Here is a 25,779-nt window from a genome sequence, read left to right as displayed (position 1 = left end):
GGGATTGGCAGCCTTGAAGTCAACTCATTTTGAACAGCTCAATGGATGCAAATGGCCTGCTTATGAATGTCTACTGGTTGCACACACATGTTCGGACACATCACAGATTCTGTCCTTAATGAGCACATCTGGCAGACAGAAACCTCAAGCATTTCCCCCTCCTCCCGCCAAACGATGCCAAAAGACTCCACCAAAAATGCTGAAGAAATCAAGTGGCGTTTGCCAAAAGATGAGCTGCAGCAAAACACTCCCGCGATTCAACCATATACCACACAGGCCTCCCTCACCCACCCCCCCGTCAATCATAGCTTTGACGTAAATTTAGCTCTGGTGGAGTCTCCAGATCTAGGCGCACTAACTATGACCGTAGCCCCAGGTGAACCCTGGCAGCAAAAACACCCCCCCCCCCCCAGTGTACATAAACGAGCCCTTAAGCGGGAAAGAAATGTTCCCGGCCAACGAGCCTGGGCGGGAGCAGCACAGGAGCCGGGCACGGACGGGGCCGCTGAGAAACCTCCAAGAGGAGCCGTTCAAACGAAGCGGAAGCGTGAGGGGCGTTGCCATGGGGACCCGTTTCGGCGCGGCAGTTCCTCGACGCCGTGGAGGAGAGACGGTTGCCATAGAAATGCGGAGGCTAGCAGCATATCCCAACTACAAGGCCCATCTGTACGCTGGAAGGGACACTCACCATCCGTCACACCAGACGCGCACAGGCCGAGCGGCGGCGCTGAAAGAGGAGGCGCCTCCGGCAGCTCCGTTCCGCAGCATCTCGAGCAGGAGTGTGCCGAACAGACGGCCGCCGTCCTGACACCGTCGCTGTCACTTAGGCCGGGACATTCCCCCTGCCACGTGACCAGGGAGGAGCCGGAGCTGCCGAAAGCGCCGCCTCGCTGGCTACGTCCCCAGAGGCCCCGCCCCTTCCGAAAAGCCGCTTGGATTGAAAGGGAAGCGCTGGAGGGGGGCAGTCAGGGGGCACTGAACTGGTCGGCCGGCTGGCCTGTGGCAGGAGGGAGATACTCGCATTTTTCTGCTGTCCAGCCAGGCCACAAATTATTGGAGAACAGGGAATTTCCCTTAACGCCATTTCACTCTTACTTACTGCATGTGGCTTTTTGAAGATGCATCCATTCTAAAATGTGAAAAAGCCAGCAGAGATGCAGATCTACAAAGGCAGATTTCCAATATGCTATTTCTGTTTCTATTCTAGGAACAGAGCTCTGCTCACAGGCAGAATTTAATATAGAAATCGCTGACCTAAATGGGTGGTGGAATACAGATAGTCCTCATACAGTTCATTTAGTGATGGTTCAAAGTTATGACAACACTCAAAAGAGTGACTGATTACCATTTTTCACACTTACGACCCTTGCAGCATTCCCATGGTCACACAATCAAAATTCAGATGCTTGGCAACTGGTTCCTATGTAAGACAGTTGCAGTGTTCTGGGATCATGTGATTAGCTTTTGCGACCTGACAAGCAAAGTCAATAGGGAGTCCAGATTCACTTAACCACCATGTCACTAACTTAACAAATGAAATGATTCATTTAACAACTGGCAAGAAAATTCGTAAAGGGGGGCAAAACTCACTTAACAAATGTTTCACTTAGCAACATAAATTTTGGCACAATTGTGGTCATAATTCAAGGGCTACCTGTACAGCATCTACACCAGCAACTACATAGCCACAAGCTGGCAGCCTGTGGGCCAAGTATGTCATGTGCAGGCCACGCCCACCCCAGCTCAGCAAAGGCAAAAACCGTCGCAATATGTCATGATCCAGCCCGTGATGTGATCAAGTTTGATGCTCATAATTACATCAAAACCAAAAGAGCCATACTCAAACAACTGCCAGCAGCCATTTATAATAATTTTATTAATAATTGTTAATTGGCAGCCCTGAGTATTAAAAGCCAACCTCCCCTTAGATGGCAGAAACCCAAGCTAAGCTTTGGTCCTTGTCAGCTAATTATAAAAAATCTCTATGAAAATAGCAGCTGTGGTTTTTTCCAGTTAGCCCAGCAATCCTGATGAAGTCTAGTGCAGATGTCATTTCTTGCCCTGATTTTAGCAACTATAGTTGGTCCTCAAAATCTTTTTTTTAATCTGTTATCAAGAGTTCTTTTTCTTCTTTGTGCCTTTTGCACAGCCTCTGCCAAACCAGCCACCAGAGGGTGGATCTGGATGCATGTGTTGTTCCTCTCCCAGTTGTACTTCATGAAGACTTGCTGGTGGAGCCACGAGTTTTCGGCTATGACTGCTTTCTTCTGCAGGTTGCAAAGGAACAGCCAGAGAAAAAATGGGGTCTTTCATTCTACAGACAAACATGATAATATGTAATGTTAATTTACACAGCTACCTATGAATAAGTGTCTTGAACCAAAGTAGCAGCTTACATTTTGAACTATTATGCAAATACTGTATTTTTCAGAGTATAAGACGCACCTTAGTTTTTGGGGAGGAAAATAAGAAAAAAAATTGCCTCTGCCTACCAGCATCCATAGTATTTATCTGGCTAGCATCCTATCAATGTGTGAGAGAGTTGGGGGCTGTTTGGAAACTGAAACAGTATTTTCTGTGTGAGCAATAAGGAAGGAGATAGCAAGGTGCCTGGGCCTGGTTTGTTCTGTACTAAAGCTGCATGCTGTGCTGATCTCTGAAACTGAAACTCCTGTGTTTGTGTTTTGCTTGTATTTACCATGTTGGAACCACCATGTTTGAAAACCTGCTTTTGGTATTGTATATTTTTACTTCATGTGTTATATATAAAGAGAAGTTATTGAATCCTGCTGAATCAGTTACTTGTGCGTGCTTTCTAGATGTGATTGCTGCTGCAAACTCTGACACGTCCTTGCAGCAAATGAACAGCCAGGTCAGTTTCAACACATTATTGCAGCCTGATTCAGCACAAACAGCTGATTGGCGGGGGAATTGGCCTCTCAGAATACCCCAATCAGCTGTTCCAGGCTGCAGGGATTGCCACAGACCATCGCCTCCTCCGTGCTTTGCGTTTTTGGCTACATTCGGTGTATAAGACGCACCCAAATTTTCACCTTCTTTTAGGGGGGAAAAGTGTGTCTTATACTCTGGAAAATACAGTATATTCAACGATAGCATGATTTGGACCACCCCATCTTCCTTACAACTTTGGATGACAAACTCTGCCTCCAAATAAATCAAAATAAATTATATTATCAAGGGCATCATGACACTAACCAAACTTGACACTGAACAAAAGTGACACTGAACACATTTGGTTGTCACTGACCTATCATAGGAAGGAATGGGAAGTCCCAACTCATCCATCAATAACTTCATCACATCATCACATCTTCCGTGAAGTTTTAGGACTGCGAGATCATCCTTTGGTGTCCACTGCAAATACAATAGATTAAGATTGGATTATGATGTAAGCACATGCATCTGTACATTATGCTCTGTTCCAATATATACTCACCTGGAGATTTACAATATAGAGTTTAGGGCGGTGTCTGGGTGGTTTACTCATGCACCATAAATGTGGATACTTTTTCAAAACCTGTTGGAAAAAGGACAACACAGCATCTGTTACTGCTAAAAAGTGAATGTACCTCCTAATTTTCAGATATCATGGTATAGGACCCCATGATATGTCATTTATATACGGAGACTTCCTCCAATGCTTATTTGCAGATTTCCCCAAAGTAAAAAGGAAAGTGGGGCAGTGAGAACAACCATCTGCTTATAGACCTATTATTCCAGGATTCTGGGTTACCAAGTCATCTGCAGGACTTTTTAAAAGAAAAATTCTGGACCAAGTAACATGCATAAGTACAGTATTCCAAGAACAAATGGCCAAGATACAATATTATGTTAGAACCCAAATGTTACTACCTCAAATTCAAGGAGAAACTTTTAAAGTCAGAATACCTGAAAAATGTTCTTACTAATTCCCGCGCCTACCATTACAAGTATAGCTAGCAATGTAAGTTTATATAAGTTTATTTTAAAACATATCTGATAACATTTAACAGAGATTACTGATAGGAAAATATGTATAGAACTACAGCCTGAGTTAATGGAAAACTAAAATTGCTGCCAAAGGTATCAGGAACTCTTCTCTTTAAATATGATATACCAAAGTGTATCATGTTTAAAGGTGAGAAAGAAACTGAGATAAGGAGCAGAGCACCTTGTGGTCCTACTTGACAAGTGCCAGTTGTTGAGATCCTTATGAAGAACTTTGTATTCATATTTAATATATCAGAATTCTAGCGATACAGTCCCCACATACCTTGAGAACGTTATCTTGGGAAAGTATTGGGTTGGAGGAAAGTTATCTTAGGGTGACTCAGTACAGCTTTTATGTTCTTAAACAAAAAAAGTTTGTCAAAGTCTATAACTTATAAATCAAACATGTGTAAAAGCTTCCAAATATGAACTTTAGCTTTGAAAAAAGTAATGAATTAGTGTACAACTGGGCATTTACTGAAGTAGGCCATACCTACTTTAAGATGAATTTACCTATAGACTAGGCAATTCTCAAACCCTTTCTGGTCTTGTACTGAACTATACAGTCTGCTCAAAATGTTTCAAGAAGAGCATATTTACTTGGTGCTCTTGGCTACTTTCCTAGTGAAAAAGGGAGCAAATGATCTTAGAATAGTATTGTACTAATACAAGAAAAAAAAACCCAGACCTGTTCTTTTCTACAGGGCTTTATCAAATCTTCTTTCTCAATACTTCCAATGGAGCATTTGAGAATCCTTTTCTTTTTAACAGTGCCTGTTGCATGACATTTTATTTCTGGGGAATAATAAATAGCAAACCAGCAGTTAAAGCATATTATTTTACTTGGAAACTACAGGTAGTATTCAACCTATGACCACTTTTGGTGACCTTTCTAACCATTGGTGTTGAGTGAATTATTGCAGTTGTTTAAGTTAATAACATAGCTATTAAGTGAACCTGGCTTTCCCATTGATTTTGCTGGCCAAAAGATGGCAAAAGATGATCATGTGGCTCCAGGACACCGCAACTGTCATAAATATGTGTCAGTTGCGAAGCGTCTAAATTTTGATCACATAAGCATGGGAATGCTGCAATGATCATAAGTGTGAAAAATAATCCTAAATCACTTTTGCACTTTTCTGTTGTAACTTTGAACAGTCACTAAATGAATCATTGTAAGTTGAGGACTACCTGTACTAAGTTACTGTTTGTTTTTAAATTCTAGGGGGAAATACTATCTTTTCCTTTTCAAATATAATTTTAGGAGCTTCATTTCCTGCTGAGTCCAAATCTGTATTCATTAACTTTCAGCATATCTACCAAAATATAGATCACTGATAAAAGGAAAAAGATTAGCACATGATTTGATTGCTACTATACTAAAAAGAATCTGCAAGATTATATTGAAGGGATAATTAGGAAGGCAATGACAGGTAGTTCTTGACCTTCAACAGTTCGTTTAGTGACCGTTCAAAATTACAATGGCATTAAAAAAAAGCAACTTATGACTGACAACTGTTACAGCATCTCTATGGTCACATGAACAAAATTCAGATGCTTGGCATCTGGTTCAAATTTATAAGTTTCAGTACCCCAAGTCATGAGATGACATTTTTGACCTTCTGACAAATGAAGTCAATGGGGAAGCCATTCACTTAACAACCATACTGCTAAATTAACTGCAGTGTTTCACTTAACAATTGTGACAAGAGAGGTTGTAAAATGGGGCAAAACTCACTTAACAACTGCCTTGCTTAGCATCAGAAATTTTGAGCTCAGTTGTAGTCGTAAGTCAAGGATTACCTGTGTGTGGTTTCAAAAACTTCTATTTTTGCAAGCTGAACCTTGAAAACTACAAAATAAACTCTCAATTACCGTATTTTTCAGAGTATAAGACGCACCTTTTCTCTCCAAAAAAGAGTGTGAAAATTTGGGTGCGTCTTATACATCAAATGTAGCCCCAATCACCTCCACCAGAGGCCAAAAATGTAAGGCATGGAGGAAATGATGGTTTGTGGCAATCCCTGCAGCCTGGAACAGCTGATTGGGAGTATTCCAGTAGTCTGATCCACCTGCCAATCAGCTGTGCTGAATCGGCTGCAATAAGTGTTGAAGCTGACCTGAGTAGTAGAGTTTGCAGCAGCAACCACATTCAGAAAGCACAGTAACTGATTCAGCATGATTCAAAATAGTAATAATATACATTATCAAAGACAGGTTTTCCAAGGTAGCAGTAAATACAAGCAAAACACAAGCAGTTTCACTTTCAGTTCTCGGCTAAGCCAAGCTCCTTCCTGTATCCTTCTTGCTCACACAGCAAAATTCAGAGTCCAAACAGCCCTCATTGGCTGAGTTGCTATGCCTATTGATTGGTTGACATGTTACCATGTGTCAGCTGAATACCATGATGCAGGTAGGCAGAGGCATAATTTTTTCCCTTCTTATTTTCCTCCCCCAAAACTAAGGTGCGTCTTATACTCTGGAGCGACTTATACTCCACAAAATATGCTAATTCATCATTTGAAGTATTGTTCCAAAATCTTCCCATACATAGTATAAAAGAATACATCTTAAATCATAACACTTTTGCACTGATGTGCAAAGATGTTTCTTTAATTTTACCTTCAAGCTAGACCCCAAGCAAAGGATCACGTCTGCTTTGCCAGCAGCTTCTGTTGCTGCCTCCCAGTTCAAGGGTTGCTGTAAAATACCCTTCTCTCCAAAGTGTACAATTGTATCTCTCAGCTGTGCTCCACATTTATGGCATAATCTCCCAGTCTGATGCCTATGCAAGGCTGTGCGCTCTGTCACATCAAATATTCGTACATATTCACGATTGGGTGTGCAAGATGTGCAAACCTAGTTTGGGATGGAATCATAGAATGTATTAGCATTTTTCTTCTATGACAATGCACCAAATCTCGTCCTGTCCAAGCACTCACCTCTATGTACATGTTTCCATGCAGCTCAGACAGGGCTTCTCGAGGGAGGCCACTGCGCAAGTGAAGCCCATCACAGTTTTGAGACACTACATGCTTCACCTAAAAAGAAAAGAAAATGGGATGAACATGGAAATAGTATCATGGACAGTAAGAGAAGATGTTTTCCTCTTTTCCTTTGTCCTTGCTCAATCACATTCAAAATACAATAACAAAATCCTTATAATGTACAAAAGAGTTTAACCTCTTTTTCTCACTACAGTAGTCCTTAACTTATGACAGCAATTAGAACTGAAATTTTCACTGCTAAGCAGTAGTAAACTGTGGCTACATCACTTAGTGACAACAGTTCCTGCAGCCCTGGCTGTCATCATTAACTGAATCCCATAGTCATTAGGCAAGGCAGATTTCTGCCAGCTTTTCATGAACAAAATCAATGGGGAAGCCAGCAGGAAGTTGCAAGTGCCAGGCCCACAGGCAGGTAAGTGGTTGCTTCCCAGGTGGGGAGGGAGCAAGGGGGCATGGGCATGCAGGGGAGGACGTGCAAAAGATGCAGCACAGGGAAGGGTGCACAAGGATGTGAGGGAGACTCAGGGACAGTGCAAAAAGGGGTGCATGAAAGGAGCTATGTGAGTTGAGGATGTGTGAGGGGTTGTACAAGTACAGAGGGGCTAAGAAGGATGCCCCAGTGAGGAAGACTTACCTCAATGACTTGCAACCTTGAATTTCAAAAAAATTCAACCCCCATTGATTTTCTGGGGGAAATCAGCAGGGGCGATTGCAAATTGTGATTATGTGACCAAAAAGTGCTTGTCAACCAGTTGTAATTGTGAATGGATTGCCAAGCACTCAGATCACAATCATGACTGTGAGGTTGAGAACTGATGGTAATCACAATTTGTTCAATGCCATCCTAACCTCAAATGATCGCTGAATGAATGGTTGTAACTCAAGGACAGCTTTTACTTGTTTTGTTGATGGGCAGCAGGAAATAAAATTGTTTTGAACTCGCTAACTTCCAGATTGGAAGTAGTCTATAGATAGTGGTAAATATGGTTGCCTGATCGGAGGAGGAGCCAACATCGCGACGGCACATCATGCGGACTCGACTGTCCGAGCCTGCCGATGACACTTTTGCCCTTGGACGGTCCGGCAGGACCTAAACCATCCCGAAGAGACGGTGACTGGGAAGACAAAACCTTGCTGGTTGCAGGGACACTGCAAAGTCCCTGATCGACCCAAGGGTAGTGCTTCCAACCAGCAGCAAATAGGCAGCCCCCGGGCTAACATAGTCGGAGACGGCTCCCAAAGGAAGAGAAGAAGTGAAAGCTTCTGGTGAGGTTTTTTCTTTCTTTCTCAAGATTGCCCTAAGAAACCCTTTTTAAAAACAATAATAATAACTAGTCCTTTAAGCAAGAATAAAGCAGAAAATTTAATCCCTATTGGACTGCCTTAGAAATTTTTTTGTTCCTGCTTGTAACGATATTTTGTGGATTGAAGTGATTGCAACATTTCCCGTTTCTCCGCATGAAGTGTATAGACTGATCTTTTTTCCTCTATGTTTTTTCTTTCTACTACCTTAACTGTTTCTCCTGGTTTAAACTAAAAAAAAAATTCCTACTTTAACAAATTCTATTTGTTATAAAATCACACTAAAGATACTTAAGGAAAAAGCATAATGAAAAAATAATTGAATCTGCCATTTGAAAGCCTGAGCTTGAAGTTTTCTCCTGTTTTGAAACAACGTATCCTTTGTTCTTTTCTATTTGACTTCACTGGCTTTGCAAGGGAAGGGTTTGGAACTTGTTTATAAAATCTGATAAAGACTCAAGGGCGTGAACAGAATTTTGCTGCTGCTTCTGGAAACTATTTTGGCAAGAGAAGGAAAAGGAAAGAAAGAGATAACAACCCTTCTACATAGAAAACCACAAAAGAACTTGTGCTTAAGATTGAAAATAAATATAGATATTTTCTTCAAAAAACTTTGACAAGCTAGAGTGGCAGATTCCTCTCTCTTTTTCTTTTTCTTTACATTCCTTTGCATTTTGAAAAATGGATCAATATTCAGATGAAGAAAACTTAATAATCCAAAACATCCTGGCTGGTCTCCAAAACATTTCAGAAGAATTTGAAAGATTTGACAAGAAATGGGACAGACTATGGGGTACCACAGTAAAAGAGGAGAGGGTTGGAGCTCCAGAGATTAAAGAAGAGATTGAAAATACAGAAAACAAAGACAAGTCCTTAGATGAACCCATTAATGGACTAAATGTGAGTGAAATTGAAAAGAATGCAAGTTGGAAAAGTGACTTTGACAATTTGGAGCTTTCTCCCAAATTCCAAGATGCAGGAGAAAATAAAAGAGCGAAAAGGATGGAACGACCGTTGACTTACCTGAACGGTCCTTCTATGTGCGCTGCGAGGGGGAATCCAAGCATGGATTAACTTTGTCCATTAGCCTAGAGACTGAGTTATATAAATGTTGACCACGCTTCCTCTGACTGGATGGGTCAGTTTTGTACGAAGTCAGCCGTTGAAAGATGTATGGCAATGTCACTTATGGCCGTGGCCAAGAACAAGGTATTAACAGTCACGTCCAGAGTAAGTCAAGTCATTAAGCAGAACAAGGTCAGTCATCGAGTCAGAGTCTTGAGATAGCCCCGGCCAGCCGAAATTGCGGGCAGGTTTGGATTCCCCTCGCAGCGCACATAGAAGGACCGTTCAGGATAAGTCAACAGTCATTCTCCTGTGCGCTGCTTGGGGAATCCAAGCATGGGACATGCCAAAGCAATTAAGTTCCAGGACGGGATGTCGACCTAGGCTGGTCAGGTTCCTCTGGAGAAGAGTACCCTTTGCAACACTCGCCGCCCAAAGGAGGCCTCAGCCGAGGCATACATGTCAACCTTGTAATGTTTAATAAATGGTGATTGCGACGACCAGGTAGCTGCCCTGCAAATCTCTTCCACTGAGGCTTGCATAGCCCAGGCTGCTGTGGTAGCCGCACTCCTGGTAGAATCCGGAGTAATGCTCCTGGGAACCGGTTGGGAGTGGCTGTCATAAGCAAGAGTGATGCACGCCTTTAACCATAGGCCAATGGTATGGGAAGACACCTTCTGCCCCATGGATGATGATTGGAATGAAACAAAAAGCGCCTCCGACGTCCTGAACGACGCCGTGCATTTCACATAGCGTCGAAGAGTCCTGCGGACATCCAAGTGATGCCACTGGCGTTCCTGCAGATGGGAAGGGCATGGGCAGAAGTCTGGGAGGACAAGCTCCTGAGCCCTGTGGAACAACATGTTGATCTTTGGAAGGAAGGTCGGATCCAAACGAAGGACGACTCTGTTGGGATGGAATATGCAGAGGTCCGCGCCAACTGAGAGCGCTGCCAGCTCAGACACCCTCCTGGCCGATGTGATGGCTACCAAGAACACCATCTTAAGCGTCAGCAACCGGAGGCTGATGGATTGAATGGGCTCAAAGATGTGAGAGCCCTGAAAACCAAAGTCAAGTCCCAGGTAGGATAACGGTGCACAGTCTGAAGTCTGAGATTAGCTGCACCCTTTAGAAAGGACTTGACCCGTGAGTATTGAGGCAATGGATGGCCCTGGCCGCCCCTAGTCACCGTGGACAAGACCGTGACCTGCCGGCGAAGTGTGTTTGGCGCTAAGCCCTTGTCAAGTCCCGTTTGCAAAAAGTCCAAGACTTGGGCACCGAAGCCTTGATAGGGTCAGTTCCGGTGCAGCGGCACCACCTGCAGAAGGCCTGCCAGGTGGCCTTGTATATACGTGTAGTAGATGGACAATGGGCCGCTTGAATAGTGTCAATAACCTTACTTGAGTAGTGGAGACCGGTTAGAATAGCCCGCTCATGTGCCACACGGCTAACTGTAGCAGCTGGGGGTTCAGGTGGATGAGAGCTCCCTGGTTGAACTGGATCTGGTCGTCCGGAATCCTCCACGGATGTGAGACCAACAGGTGCACGAGGTCTGTGTGCCAGGGTTGTCGGGACCACATCAGTGCTACCAACAGAACTTCCGCCTGCTCCGTCAGGATCTTTTGAATGACCGATGGGAGGATCGGGAGAGGTGGGAAGGTATAAAGAAGGCCGGCCGGCCATGGGCTGCATAGAGCATCCACCCTTTCCGCCCCGGGAGTCTGGTACCTGGTGTAAAATCGTGGTAGTTGTGAGTTGTGAGGTTGTGCAAATAGGTCCACCTCGGGTTGGCCGAACCGGCGAGAGAGCTCCTGGAAGAGGTCAGGGTGGAGTTGCCACTCCGCTTGATCCACGGTGGCCCTGCTCAGCCAGTCCGCCTGTGTGTTGGAAACACCCGAGATGTGTTCCGCCCAAATTGACAACAGTTTGTTCTCCACCCAGTGATGTAGCTTCTCCGCCTCCAGCATCAGGGCCCTGGAGCGGGTGCCCCCTTGGCGGTTGACATGGGCCTTGGAGGCCACATTGTCGGTCAAGACCGGTAAGTGGTTGTGTGACACTATGTCCCAGAACTCTTGGAGGGCTAGGCGGATGGCACGGAGCTCCAGTCAATTGATGCTGTTTCTCAGCTCTTGACTTGACCATCGGCCCTGTGCGACTCGGTCCAGGGCATGGGCCCCCCACCCGAATAGGCTGGCATCCGTTGTAATTTGGATGCAGTCTGGTTCCTTGAATGGACACCCCTTGAGAAGTTTGGAGGATGTCCACCACTGGAGGGACCTGAGAGGCTTGGGTGGGAGCCTTCCCTGGTAAAGCAGACAGGGTGGGTGATGTCGACTGATGTCATCATGTCACCCTGGCGGATGGGTGCCAAGATGCTTTTGAAGGATTGCATCTTGAATTTTTGATACTTGATGTACAGATTGAGCCTTTTCAAATCTAGGATGGCCTGCCATCCCCCCGAGCTCTTGAGCACTAGGAATAACATGGAGTAAAAACCTAGCCCCTCCTGACCCTTTGGAACCTGCTCTATGGCGTTGATGGAGAGAAGGTGTTGTATTTCAGTGTCCATGAGATGCCTTTTCACAGGACTCCTGGGTACAGGGCACTTGATGAACCGTCTCGGGGGAATGGAGAGAAATTCTAGAGTGAGGCCCAGCCTCACGACCTGAAGGGCCCAGGCATCGGACGTGGTTTCTGCCCACTGATGAGCGAAGGCCAGGAGACGCCCGCCAATGGGTTCATCCTCTTGTGAGTCACCGGTATCTCCGAAAGGACCGGTTGCCAGCCCCACGAAATGCCTTCTGGCCTGGGATTGTGCCTGGTTCTGCTGGCAGCCCCTATCCCTGGCCCCCGTGCGATCCTGACCGCGGTCCTGCGGCTGGGTAAAGGCCCTGTTATAGTGGGGAACATAAGGGGCGGTAGTGAATCCTGAATCTCCGGCCCGAAAGGGCTGGCACCTATTGTAAGGCTGCTGTCTCCTGTTAGTGCGCCCACTGGTGGAAGGGAGTACCTTACACTTATCCCCCGTTTCAATGAGAATTGGGTCAAGAACAGATCCAAACAAGGCCCCAGCTTTGAAAGGCGTGGAAGCAAGGCGCCACTTGGATTTAACGTCAACCTGCCAATGGCGAAGCCATAGCAAACGCCGGGACGCAACATTGGAAACGAAAGCCCGAGATGCAAATTTTGCTGCATTAAGAATTCTCCGCAGAGAATTCCAGGGCTGCCATCAGTTTGGTAACATCTTGGTGTAGGCGCATGTCATCGGGGGCAAGCCTTATGGTCTTCCGCCTTCAAGCCCTCAGAAATCTCTGATGGAATTAAAGCTGGGGAAGCTAGGGCAGCAACAGGTGGATTCACTGTTGGGAATTGCAGAATACCTTCTAATTCTGGAGTGGAAGTGTACAATTTCCTATCCCCATTGCTGGGCGGGGTAACCGCAGTCGGTTGATCCCACTGCTTTTGAACAAGATCTAGAAACAGCTTGGGGGAGGGAATAACCTCCTGCTGTGAAACCTGTTCAGCAAAAACGCGTTCAGTTGCATACAGACCAACTGCAGTGCTAGCCTGATAGGCTGCCTCCCCCATGTGAGTGGTGGTCTTCGCCTTATGCAATAAAGACTTAAACAGCGTGGGGCGAAATAATCCAGAAGAATTAGGCTGATCCAGCACCAATCCTTCATCATCAGAAAAATCCCTATCACCTCACCTTCCTCCACCAAGACCGAATCCTCACTATAAACTGAGGGTAGAGGCGAAGGAGGGTCTGTCTGAGGGATTGATAAATCCGCCTGCATGGTCTGGGGATCAGGGCCAGTCTGGGCACCAGTAGCCCTAGGAACCTGGGATCTACAATGCAGCTCCACATCCATGCCCCTAGAAATAGCTGAGGAGATCATTTGGTAAAGATCAGGGGGAAGGCCCAGATCCTGGCCTTCCATTGGTCTGAGGCCTGCAGCGGTAGGAGTAAACGTAGCCGAGGGCCCGCACATGGAGCTATGTGAGCTGAGGCCACACTCGCTTCCGAAAGAACCGGGGGGGATTGGGGCCCCAATAACCTTCCTCAGAAGTAGATGCCCGGGGCAATTGAATATCAGGGAACCAACCTTGGTGCTCTGCAGAAAGCACAGGAGAAGCCCGTTGCGGAATTAGCACCAGAGGTGAAATGCTAGCTCCCCCAGAGGCCTTAGTCGCCTTGGACTTATCCCTGCGCTTGTGGGACTTATCCGGAGCTGTGGATGAAGCCCGGGGCTTCTGGCTGGAGGCCCTGGTAACGGCCCTGCCAGGCCTTGGGCTAGTCACCAGGGGAGCGGGAGTCACTTGGGGGCTCTACAGTACCTCCGCAGATGGTCTGATCAGCCATTGTAATACAGGAATAGTAAAGCGCCACGAATTTGCACCACCGCACAAGGCACCACGTGAATGGACGAGCTGCGATGAATCGACCTCTTCACTAAGCCAGCAAGCCGAAAGTGAGGGAAAGAGAAGGAGCCGTTGGTGCAGCGCTACAGCCTGGGCACGAAATGCACGACACTCCTCCTCCGGCCGTTCCTGAGCACGTGCGAAAAGACCGGTTCCCAAATGGCGACCGTAACAGAGGCATGAAATTCAAAGCACCATTTGTCGGCTGTGACCAGGGGGGCATTTGCCCAGGTTTGCCTGGTGCACCAGTTGCGTCCCTACCTGGACCGGGAGGCACTCGCAACAGTCACTCACGCCCTCGTGACCTCAAGACTGGACTACTGCAATGCACTCTACATGGGGCAGCCCTTGAAGAGTATTCGGAGACTTCAACTCGTCCAGAACGCAGCCGCGCGAGCGATTGTGGGTGCACCTCGGTACACCCACGTTACACCTATCCTCCGCGAGCTGCACTGGTTACCGATCAGTCTCCGGATACGCTTCAAGGTGCTAGTCATAACTTATAAAGCCCTTCATGGTATTGGATCCGGGTACTTGAGAGACCGCCTGCTGCCAATTACCTCCCACAGACCCATTAGATCTCACAGGTTTGGCCTCCTCCGGGTTCCATCTACCAGCCAATGCCATCTGGCTACTACCCGGGGGAGGGCCTTCTCTGCGGTAGCTCCGGCCCTCTGGAATGAACTCCCCGCAGGGATTCGGACCCTCACCTCTCTCCAGGCCTTCCGAAAAGCCGTCAAAATCTGGCTTTGCCGGCAGGCCTGGGGGTGATAAGTTCCCTCCCCTCTAGACATGTATGGTTGTGCGACTGTTGCTTATTTTTATTATTTGTATTTCGTTGTTTTTTTTTTATGTCCCCCTTTTTTTCCCCTTTTGAATTGTTCGCCGCCCTGAGTCCTCCCGGAGAAGGGCGGCATATAAATAATAAAATTCCATTCCAATTCCATATTGGAAACCCAACTGACGATGGCTCTCGGCAGCGCAATCACCTCAGCGAGCCCGCAGCAGCTCCGATAAAACAAGGGCAACAATGGCAGTAAAGGGAGACCTGGGAATAGACCATGCCGCTCAGGCAGATCGTTTCCGATGCGAGGCGGCGCGGGGTAGCGAAACAAACCAGGGCGCGCGCGATCGGCAAGAAAGGGAAACGGCGAACCGATCCCACACTCAGAACAAGCGGCTGCTGCACCAGGGCACAATGGCTCCTGTGAACCCCGCAGCTGCTGATCTCAGGCAATAAGTCCAACGCCGAAGAGGTTGGCTGACAGCGAACTGTCGCCTTTACCTTCCGTCCTACAATAACCCAATTTTAACGTTCCTAGTGATCTCAGAATCCAGTAAACAGATGAAATTTTGTCGATTAGTCTATAGAAAATTGAGATACGTCTCTTCAGGCTGGACTGAGTTAAAAAACTCACCCATCCAGTCAGAGGAGGGGTGGTCAACATTTACATAACTCAGTCTCTAGGCTAATGGACAAAGTTACCCATGCTTGGATTCCCCAAGCAGCGCACAGGAGAATTAAGAAGACAAATTCATCCAGAAATATGTTTGATAAAAAAGTTAAGCCTACATTAATAACAATTCAAGGGCAACGAAACTACATGAGAGATCCTTCAAGCCACAAAGTGCGGAGAGAAGTTCTAAACTCTAAAAAGGTGCTAAAATGAGAATTAACACAACTGCTGGCGAGAGAGAAAGGACCATTTTGCTACTGGAAAGACACTGGTTGATAATGCCATTCGATGATAAAAATTAGCTCACTTTTGATGATTAATAAGTAGAGATTTCAGTACTTGATAGACTATTTTAGATCATCATTGAAAGTGCATTCGTTAACATATAATTTACTATGATATTAATAATGAAATGATAACCTTAATTAGGATAAATAACCGGGCCATAAATTGTAAATTGATATCTGGTTAAAAGACTTACAAACTTTATAAATTTTGTGTTTAGATCTTGGCATGAAGATATAAATAATTTGGATTAGAAGAGAGGAGACGTGATATAAACTAGCAAACAATTGGGTTTTTTTTCTCTTAACTATAATAACTAGAAGGAAATGTTAATGTATATTTTTTGTGACTATTAACTAGAAATGTCAACATTTTTCAGATTGCCTTAGATTTTAAATGGTTATTTTGTTAACACTTATTAATAAATTTCTGTTCAGAGATGGCTATAAAGGTAAATCGCTCTTGGGCCTGTGGAGAGGAGAGGTGAGAAAAATAGTAAATAATTTTTAGCTAACTACAATAACAATAAAGAAATGTTAATGGACAATATTTAATGATATATACAGGTATGTTGTACTGGTAAAAGTAAAATGGACAGAAGTGTTAATTTGTGAGTTTGGAGGGGGAGAAGGAGAGGGAATGTTAGGTATCCTTTTAATCGACTTTATTTTAGAATAGGGTATAAAGATGTAAAGCTATAGCAGATTCATTGAGACTGGGGGGAAAAAAATGCCAGTAGGTGGTTGTGTCCTTAAAACCCTAATTAAATGAAAATTGTGGTATAGTGATTGTAAAATATATAAATTCTATAATGTAAAACCCAAACTGAATGAAATATATGTAATGATTGTGGAAAAAACACACAAAATATACCTGTAACCAATGGATACGCTTTCCACAAGATGTAATGAAAGATGATTTTTTATTTTGTGTTTCTCTTATATATAAGTTTTATATATATATATGTATATATGTGTGTGTGTGTGTGTATATATATATATATATATATATATATATATATATATATATATATATATATATATATATATATATATATATATATATATATAAAAAAAATATATGGTTGCCTGATCAAGTTTGAGCACCATGATCTTAAACCAATTTCAGGTCTGAGACAAAGAAATGGAAGATTTAATGACTATGCTATTTGGATTCCCAATGTAAGAATACGGGATGTAGAATGTTGCCGCCTGAAGAATTCCAAAGGTCAGAAATTAATTTTCTGAAAACAGATAAAGCTATTAGCATGTCTCAAAGAGAGTATGTACTACAGGGAAAGCAAGCACTGCCCTCCCAAAGGCTACTAAGTTTTAAATTTTATGGTTACAAAGTATAATGTACTTCCACATTTTGAAAGTTTCCACCACTTCTATTCAAGTTTAAAAAGAATTTCAAAATTGTACATAAGAAGTATATGAAAAATTACACTGTCGCTTATCTCACTGTTAACAGGAATTGTTTTGGCACTGAGATTCTAAGCGAAGCATTCAGAATCGTTAAGCACTGAGATTTCTGTGCAAGGAAAAAACATGAAGAAAAATCATACTTTCTATCAGGAGAAGACTGATATAAAAAACAAGAGTCAAAGAAGAAAGCCAATAGCAGAAAGAAAAGACATATAGTAGTAGTACCGTGTTTCCCTGAAATTACGACATGTCCTGATAATAAGGCCATGCCACATTTTTCTGGTGGGCAAAAATATAAGCCCTCCCCCACAAATAAGACCCCTGGACAACCTCCCCCCCTCTGGCCCGGTAGAGCACTGCTCACCAACCTAGCAGTATCCCGAAGATGCCAAGCTGTGGGAACCGGGGGGGGGGGGGGGAGGCAAAGGTGATCGTGTTGCTTAGTGCCTTCAGGATACCGCTAGGTTGGTGAGCAGTGCTGTGCCCAGCTGAAGAGGGGGGGTTGCCGGGCGGCTGCTCTCTTGCAAGCGGGCTCCCAAAGAGCCAGGCACAGCTGGCATTCTGGCATTCTGGCCAGACGAGAGGGACTGCAAAGGGTCTAGGGCAGCGAGTCATTCGATGGGAAAGGGCAGCGAGTCATTCGATGGGAAAGTTGCCTCTTGGAAGGAATGACCCGGCTTGGCTCCCGCTTCATCTCTCCTGCCTCTTCGCTTTTCCGTTCGGTCGTTGGGCGGCAGATCGAAAGCGGGAACCAAGCCGGGTCATTCCTTCCAAGAGGCAACTTTCCCATCGAATGACTCACTGCCCTAGACCCTCTGCAGTCCCTCTCGTCTGGCCGGGATGCCAGCAAGAGTGTTGGGCTGAAGGAAGGAGGGATACTCCCTCTCCCTCTCCCTCTCTCATTAAGAGAGACAGAGAGATAGTTGGTGGGCAGGCTTAGCACTTTGTTAAGTTTGTTTCTCTGTGTGTTGTGTATATATACATGTCTCCATGGATGCAGTTGTGCAAGCATTTTTTTTCCTCTTTAAAAGAATTTTTGGATTTGTCCTCCCCAAACCTTTAAGACTGAAAGAGTTAGAATTGAAATATAGAGAGATTGTCAATCGCCATACTGTTAGATTGATAGGCAATTATGGACTATCTTTATTATATCCTCCTTAGAAAGAATATGCTACTGTATGGTTGAGAAAAAGATGAAACTTCATTCCATGGAAACCCAACAAAGTTCATAGGGAGGGTTTCTTTCTACGATGGACTTCTTGGGTCAAGAGTGAATATCAGTTCAGTTATCAAAAATGTAGGTAAAAAATTAAGCAGGCAATAGGCAATTGCAAAAAGGGAAGCCAACTTTCTGAATTCTGTTTCTTTGCACTTAGTGACTTATAAATAGACTAATGTTCTGAAAACGTGACTTAAATTTCTATGTATTTTAAATAGCTGTAAAGCTATGCTGAAAAAGTTATTCTCACGGTATTGTGATAAATTCAATAAAAAGAAGGGAATTCTTGATGAACTTAAGGAGAAATAAGAGTATTGGATAGTAAATGGACAAATAAAATTACCAATCAAAGAGAATATTTGCACCTCAGGGTTGAAATGAGATGTTCTCTCTTACTCTTTCCTCTTCCTCTCTTCTCTCTCTGTCTCTCTCATCCTCTTTCTCTTCTCTTTCTCTTTCTTTTCCATTCTTCTGTCACTTTCTCTCTCCTTCTCTGTCTCTTTCTGTCTCTCTTCCCTCTTTTTTTCTTCCTCTTTCCCACTCTTATTATTTCTCTCTACCGCCCAGTCTGTCCCCATACTTATCTTCGACTGATCATGTTTGCAATAATTTACCTTCTTTCCTAAATAGGCACAGTTCCCTTACTGGATCCCTCACTCACTCAAACACACACACACACACGGACGCACAAAACCATTTTTCTCCATTCCAATTCGGATCCTATAAATCAATTGCTCTGTGAAACATCTGTGAAAAAAATTCAGGTGCTCAGGCATGAAAATGTGCCGCTCAAACACTATACTTTTCCACACACACTGAAAAAAAATTAGAGGGAACATTGGTTGGCGGGTGGCTGTTTTGAGTGTGGTTGCTTCATGGCTGGTGTGTTGCGCTGCTGCAACAACGCAACACAGCCATTTGCCCATGAGGCTGTGCCCGGCTCTTTGGGAGCCCGCTCGTAAGAGAGCAGCCTCCCGGCAACCCCAAAACAATAAACCCTCCCCTCATAATAAGGCCCAAGCCATATTTTGTGTGTAAAAAGAAAATAAGTTCCTATCTTATTTTCGGGGAAACACAATAGTGAAAACAGAACAGGGATGAAGCCGGAAAGAAAGCAAGAAAAACAAAAAAAGGGAACGTGTAGAATGTTGGAAATACCAGCCCCTCTGCATGTCAGTTTGCACATCTATGACTTAGACCAGTATTTCTCAACCTCAGTAGCTTTAACATGTATGGATTTCAACCCAAGCTGGGGAACTCTTCGAGTTGGAAGTCCATACATCTTAAAATTGTCCAGGTTAAAAAGCACTCATTTAGACAGTGGCCTCAATAGATTCTCTATGTCTTCTCTTTTATAAAAGCATCTAGAAACAATATGACAAATGTTGTAGATACAACATGCAGCAAACCTAAGAGTCGCTGTAAGAATATGACCTCAGAACAGGGGTGAAATCCAGCATGTTCTGGAGAACTGGTAGTGGAAATTTTGAGTAGTTTGGAGAACAGGCAAATGCCACCTCTGGTTGGCTCCAGGAATAGGGAGGGAATTGAGATTTTGCAGTATCCTTCCCCTGCCACACCTACCAAGCCACACCCACAGAACCATAAAAAAAGTAATAAAAAAAATTGACTTTCACCACTGTCTCAGAAGCGCAGGACTGAAAATCAAAGAGCTTACCAGTTTGTTGTTGTGCAAACAAGCAATGCTCATGTGGGTGAGTGTGGGCTCTGCTTCACTCAGATCGGTAGCCCTGATTCATTGAAAGAAAAGGAATATGAAAAGCAAGAACCAGGATTCCAACGTAATATAAGAAATGCTTTTGAACCAATTACCTGATACTTCTCCCTTTTTGGAGCATTGTCCACACCCCATTTGGGCCTCTGTAATCAGGAATTGAAGCTGCCTGTAAGGAGTCACAAAGAAAAATAAACTCTACTGGTTTCATTTTAAGAATGCATTGTCTTGCCTGTATTGATAAGCATCTCTACCTTTTACTTCCATGCCATGAAATGACTGGATTGTTGTAAAAAAAAAAAAAAAACAGTGTCACTTCGATAATTACTTCTTTGTACCAAATATGCTGCCATCACCCAAAGATCTAAGCCATTCATAGTATATCTATCCATCAACTCAAGCTGCATCCCTTAAATGTTTACCCTGAACAAAACAACAGACAATTTCCAGTTTATTCTAAAGTTACAGCTATGTATATAACATGCTGCTTTGGCCCAGCAGGATCAAGGACTGTTGTGTTGTACCTGCAAAACACTTCACTATTACTAAGTAAACTGAATAGATATGGCCAAAAAGTCACAATGAGTTTTGCGTGGCTCGAAGGTTTTACATGGGAAGGGTGTAGTTTATCTTTCTCTTAACATCTCCAATTTTTTTGGATAAAATAGTTATGCAAAATATGAGGATTTATCAACCAGCCAAGGAACTCACTTCCACTTTCACAGTATTTAGCTGTCTGTCACAGTTTTTTCTTCCCCAAAGCACAAAAAGTGTGAAGTATTCACATATTTTATACCTCTCCAGCATTCCTTCTCACAGAGGACTACTTCCAAAGATATACACTATATTGCCAAAAGTATTTGCTCACCCATCCACATAATCAGAATCAGTTGTGAGTGAATAATTTGGCAATATAGTGTATTTTGCATTCTAAACAAGATTGGGTTTTTGAGATGTGAACAGCTCAATTTACAGTTTGATTTTTACTGACAATTTAAATTTAGAAGAAGATTGGTACTGTATATAGAATCCTACTTGTTTCTACCAGTCTTTAAAGATACCCAAACAGTTTACACCAATGATCAATACCCAACTTTGGAATGCTACCTATCATGAGTGCAATGAACACACACTTTTCTTAAATTCATAAAACAATCTAATCTTTTTGAACTTTTTAGGAAAGACATTGCAGAAAAAATAACATTTTTTCCCCAAAGAGATGGGAAGAAAAATGAAAAGCTTTTCTGATTTTCCCTCACCCCCCATTTTCCCAGACTTTCACAATGCTAGTGTCAATATACAACATAAAAGTCATAACTTAAAATGCCAAAATGCTTTCAAGTTGTGTTTCTACAGAAGGTGATAAAACCAATTATTTCAACTTGTGTGACATGGGAGCGTTTAAGAATTTTCAAACCTCAAAACAAGGCTACTCTCACATGATGAGCAAGATAGGTAATTCAGTTATAAGAATATTTAGTTGCTGATGACTTTAGAAAGACAGTGATACAACTTTACCGTACTTATGCCAGCTCCTGTATATACAATAAGATGTTTAGCTCCTCGGACAACAGCAGATAGCTTGCTGACTTTTCTCTTCAATTCGTCAGGCTCATCACACACCTAAAAAAAGGAAGAGTAAAAATCTCATATTTTCCAAAACGATGAAATCCACAAATTTCTTTTCTAGCTTTTGTCCATTCCTGTAATTGTAGCCTTACAATAAAATAGATTTAATTCATCTAGTTGTGTTTCCTGTCTGCTTTACCAGGGAAGGCCAGCATCAATCTTGCCAGTCTAAAAGCACAAATTTCTTCCCCTCCACTTTTATCTCCTTGTTCCATTAGGATGGGTCCTTCCTTAGTTTCCTTCTCTGATTGTTGAGAGCTCCTTCCCCTCTTGTCTGATTGTTTCCCAGGCAGGATCTCTTGTCCTCTTTCCTCAAGGTCTCCCATGTATTCTATTACCATAACTAATATATTTGGAACGCTTTTTAACATCATTTATATTCTTTCAAGCAGATGAAATGTGGATGAAAGCAGAGATTGAATTTTACAATATCAAGTAGCCAAATTAGAAATTACATACTTTTCTGAATAAGCACTGGCTCTCCTACCATGTACTTATAAATCTACTTGGTGCCTCAATGAAACATGCCGGAACTGTTCATTAATATATTTATCTTTATTATTTCTACCTTTAATTACTACCTTTCTTCTTCAAGTAGAAGAAAATTAATTGCCAAAAAGATGCAGATAAACTAACAAGTTCCTTTTCTGTAAATTTGGCAGAAATCTTATCTAGTTTTATCTGTCAGCAAGGAAAAGCACAAAATTCTCAACAAGCAAAACCAGTTCAAAAGACAATTAGGTTGTTTAAAGCCTACTGAAGGCAACCAACTGAATTGATGAAGGAGGGTTAGATCCAGATCTGCCTTTCCAGAAACAAAAGGCCTTCAGTTCACAATTGGAAATGAAATCCAGTGAAAACCTCTCCTGAAAGAAACTATAGAAGTAACTTCCATTGTTTGTTTGTTTGTTTAATTTACAATAGTTTTTCTTCTGCCATTTTACCCTGCTTCCCCAAAATAAGACCTCCCCGGATAATAAGCCCAATCAGGCTTTTGAGTGTATGCGCTAAAATAAGCCCTATCCTGAAAATAAATCCTTCCCAAAAATATTTCAACACAACAGCCATGAGGTGACCACACTCGCCACCTCCTGCACCTCAAAAATAATAAGACCTCCCCAAAAATAAGGCCAAGTACTTATTTTTGGGGTCAACAGAAAATAAGACCCTGTCTTATTTTCAGGGAAACACGGTAAATGCTAAACAAAACTTCAGAAAGACATTCAGGGAAATGGAACAATTTGGGTTCATTTCAACCACAAGCACAAGCAGCACACAGAGATTCAGAGATGTTTATGCTAAACATGTAATGGTCAATTTACATTTGAAGCTTTTTGTATACCCATATCTAAATAAACTAGTTAATCATTAAAAAGCGAAACATTAAAAATGTAATAATGGAAAAGGTGTCTAAGCAAACCCTTAACAAAAATAAAAATGTAATGAGATGTTTTTTGGACAGTATAAAAAGCTGTGCATGTTTATTTATAAAGAAAATAAAATAGTAAAATATTTCTACTTTCTAAATTCAACCAAATACTGTAGGTACTAGTGAAATATAAATATATTACTATTACTTTCCAGTAGTAGTAAACTTTAATTTATATGAAAAATATAGGTAAATGTTGTTAGTTATCTTACCTCCCAAACACAGAAGTCTTACAGATGTGACAGATTTATTGTGCCACATGTTTTTTCCCTGCAAATTAAAATACTCTCCAGCCATTCTTTAATATATTACTGTATACTACTTAAATTCTCATTCTTGTAACTTTAGCTGGGTGAAACAGTGTACCATAGGGCAAAACATTTTCAAGCAAGGTACCTCACGTGGACTAACTTACAGAATGCATCCAAAATCAAGGACCCATGACTCCTGTGGAATTGACATTTGGCAAATTTTATAAACATTTTATGACACAAAATGATCATAAAACAGTTTATGATATACTACAAAATGATTTTGTATTTTGTCACAAAATATTTCCTGTGCTAATGTTTGACTGTGCTATACAGTTCAGTATGGGCTAATTTCAAGGCAGATACATCTCTGAATGTATCCTGGCTTTTTCAGTATTAGAAGCCGTTAGAAGCTCTGTCACTGCTGAAAGCATGGGGTCCTTGGTGCTTTCTGAGCTCAGTGAATTTCTTGCAGACATTTCATTACCAAACTAGGTAATATCATCAGTGCTAGCACTAGTGATGAGCACTAATTAGCCCTGATGTTACCTAGCTTAGTAATGAAACATCTACAAGAAAACCATCAAGTGCAGAGAGCACCAAGGACCTCACAATTTAATCTCAAGCTATAAATATTCTCACTGTTGGAAGTATTGAGCCATCTGGTAAGGAAATAACTCTGAAAGAATGATCCAGGAGTCATCAATTGTTTAATAAAAGCTAAGCTCGCATGAATTTTACTGTCCTCATTGCCAATCCCTATCCTGCATCTAAAGACCAGAATTGTGCAAGCAATAGTTTTCCTTGTGACACTGTATGAAGTCGAAATTTAGTTTTGAAGAAGCAGAATGGAAATTCTGCTCTTCAAAGTCAAATTTGACACCTTTGAACTGACATTGGAAAAGACTTCTGAGAATACCGTAAACAGGTAAGAAAATAAACAAAAGGATCATCAAGAAACTCAATCCAGAATTTTAATTTCAGGCACAAATGCCCAGGCTGAAATTATCATACTTCAGATAATAATTATGCAAAGATCTACTTTCTACAGAACCCTATAATGCTGAGAAAGGGGATGGGAGAAATGAAGATGTTAACCTGCCACAAGTCAGACCCATTCAGTTACAGTGTTGATGGGTGGATCGCCTGAAGCACCATATAGGGATCAGATCCTCAGACTGGAGAAAATCTATTTATATGATCACTAAGAGTAGACACTCACTTGAGGGCATATAATTAACTGTGCCTATATTTCTACTCATTGCCAATCACCTAATTTCCGCCCCCCATCCTAGTAGATGATAAATGGGACACAGTGGCTCAGTGGCTAAGACACTGAGCTTGTCGATCAGAAAGGTTGGCAGTTAAGCGGTTCAAATCCCTAGCGCTGCATAACGGAGTGAGCTCCCGTTACTTGTCCCAGCTCCTGCCAACCTAGCAGTTCGAAAACATGTAAAAAATGCAAGTAGAAAAATAGCGACCACCTTTGAAGTGGGAAGGTAACAGCGGTCTGTGCGCCTTCGGTGTTTAGTCATGCTGGCCCCATGACCACAGAGACGTCTTGAGACAGCGTTGGCTCTTCGGCTTTGAAACGGAGATGAGCACTACCCCCTAGAGTCAGGAATGACTAGCACATATGTGGAGGGGAACCTTTACCTTTACCTAGATGATAAAGCACAGCTAATTTTACACACCTTGAAGCTGATTTCAGACCTGGGGAAAGAATTTAACTCCTGCCTAGTTAAGGCCACCATCAATCAAACTTGTCAACTGAGGAGATGAAGAAAATAAATCACAGGCGGGAAAAGAAGACCGCTGGAGCCGAGGGGCGAGCAAGCCTTGCTGGCATACATCAAAAGGCACTGACAGCACAGCTATAAAACGTACCCACCTCCTCTAGCCGGCGTCGCAGTCTCTCCCGCTTCTTGCGAAGCCGCTCCAGATCCCGCACCATCTCTTGACATCCAGACAGAAGCATCGCCTCGTCGGCGCTCCGGTCGGCCGGCGGTTTGCGCAGGATTCGGGAGACCTGTGGAAAAGAGAGGAAGGGAAAGGGGGCGTGTTGCCAAGCCGGCGCCTCGAGAAGAACCTCCCGGCTTGATTTCTGGACACCCCGCCGTACCTGCCTCCGTCGCTCCCGCTGCTCTTCTTGACGGAGGAACTCAGCGCGAGCCGCCGCTTTCCGTTCCGAGCGACTCAAACTTCGACCGGCCGCCATCCCCTGGGTAGTTTCCGGGTTCCTATCGATTGAAGAGGGTTCGGCTACTTCCGCTTCCGGCAACGGGCGACGCTCGGCGGCGACCGCTTGTTGCCCTGGGGACGCTGAATGATGTTCGCTGCTGTTGCCAAGGCTCTTCGTTCCAAGATAGAAGTTGAGGACACAGCTCTACCCGCGACTTCCGGTTAGACTTGTCTTTCCGTGCAGACAAGACTGCCATTTCTATTACCTCCATAGAGAATAGGGTAGAATTCCTCCTCTCTGCCTTGCTTGCGGAAGTGCGCTCTCTTTCGGGTTGGGGGTTTAAAAACGATGCTGGTCTAACGATAATTGCGCTGCTCC

The 25,779-nt window shown here is 43.3% G+C and overlaps 2 protein-coding genes across 2 annotated transcripts in view; both read right to left on the bottom strand.

The window, feature by feature from the left end:
• The window catches only part of PCYT2 (phosphate cytidylyltransferase 2, ethanolamine), a 38,613-nt gene extending 37,772 nt beyond the window's left edge, over positions 1-841 (bottom strand). The window contains exon 1 of the mRNA XM_087710088.1: positions 689-841. Coding sequence (XP_087566214.1) covers positions 689-768 — 80 coding nt within the window. The 5' untranslated portion in view covers positions 769-841. The remainder of the gene's footprint in view (positions 1-688) is intronic.
• A 1,018-nt stretch (positions 842-1,859) lies between these two features.
• On the bottom strand, positions 1,860-25,583 carry SIRT7 (sirtuin 7). The gene is made up of 10 exons (XM_087710082.1): positions 25,342-25,583; positions 25,111-25,248; positions 21,429-21,533; positions 20,009-20,079; positions 19,854-19,926; positions 6,933-7,031; positions 6,613-6,849; positions 3,458-3,538; positions 3,269-3,375; positions 1,860-2,314 (listed from the first exon to the last, which is right to left on the bottom strand). Exons 1-10 carry the CDS (start codon positions 25,435-25,437, stop codon positions 2,113-2,115), a joined length of 1,209 nt encoding a protein of 402 aa, XP_087566208.1. The 5' UTR covers positions 25,438-25,583; the 3' UTR covers positions 1,860-2,112.
• Positions 25,584-25,779: the final 196 nt, after the last annotated feature.

Source organism: Thamnophis sirtalis, unplaced genomic scaffold, assembly GCF_051295495.1.
Source record: "Thamnophis sirtalis isolate CommonGarterSnake01/CBP01778 unplaced genomic scaffold, rThaSir2_p1.2 scaffold_3, whole genome shotgun sequence".
Lineage (NCBI taxonomy): Eukaryota > Metazoa > Chordata > Lepidosauria > Squamata > Natricidae > Thamnophis > Thamnophis sirtalis.
This window is presented reverse-complemented; position numbering and strand designations above follow the sequence as displayed.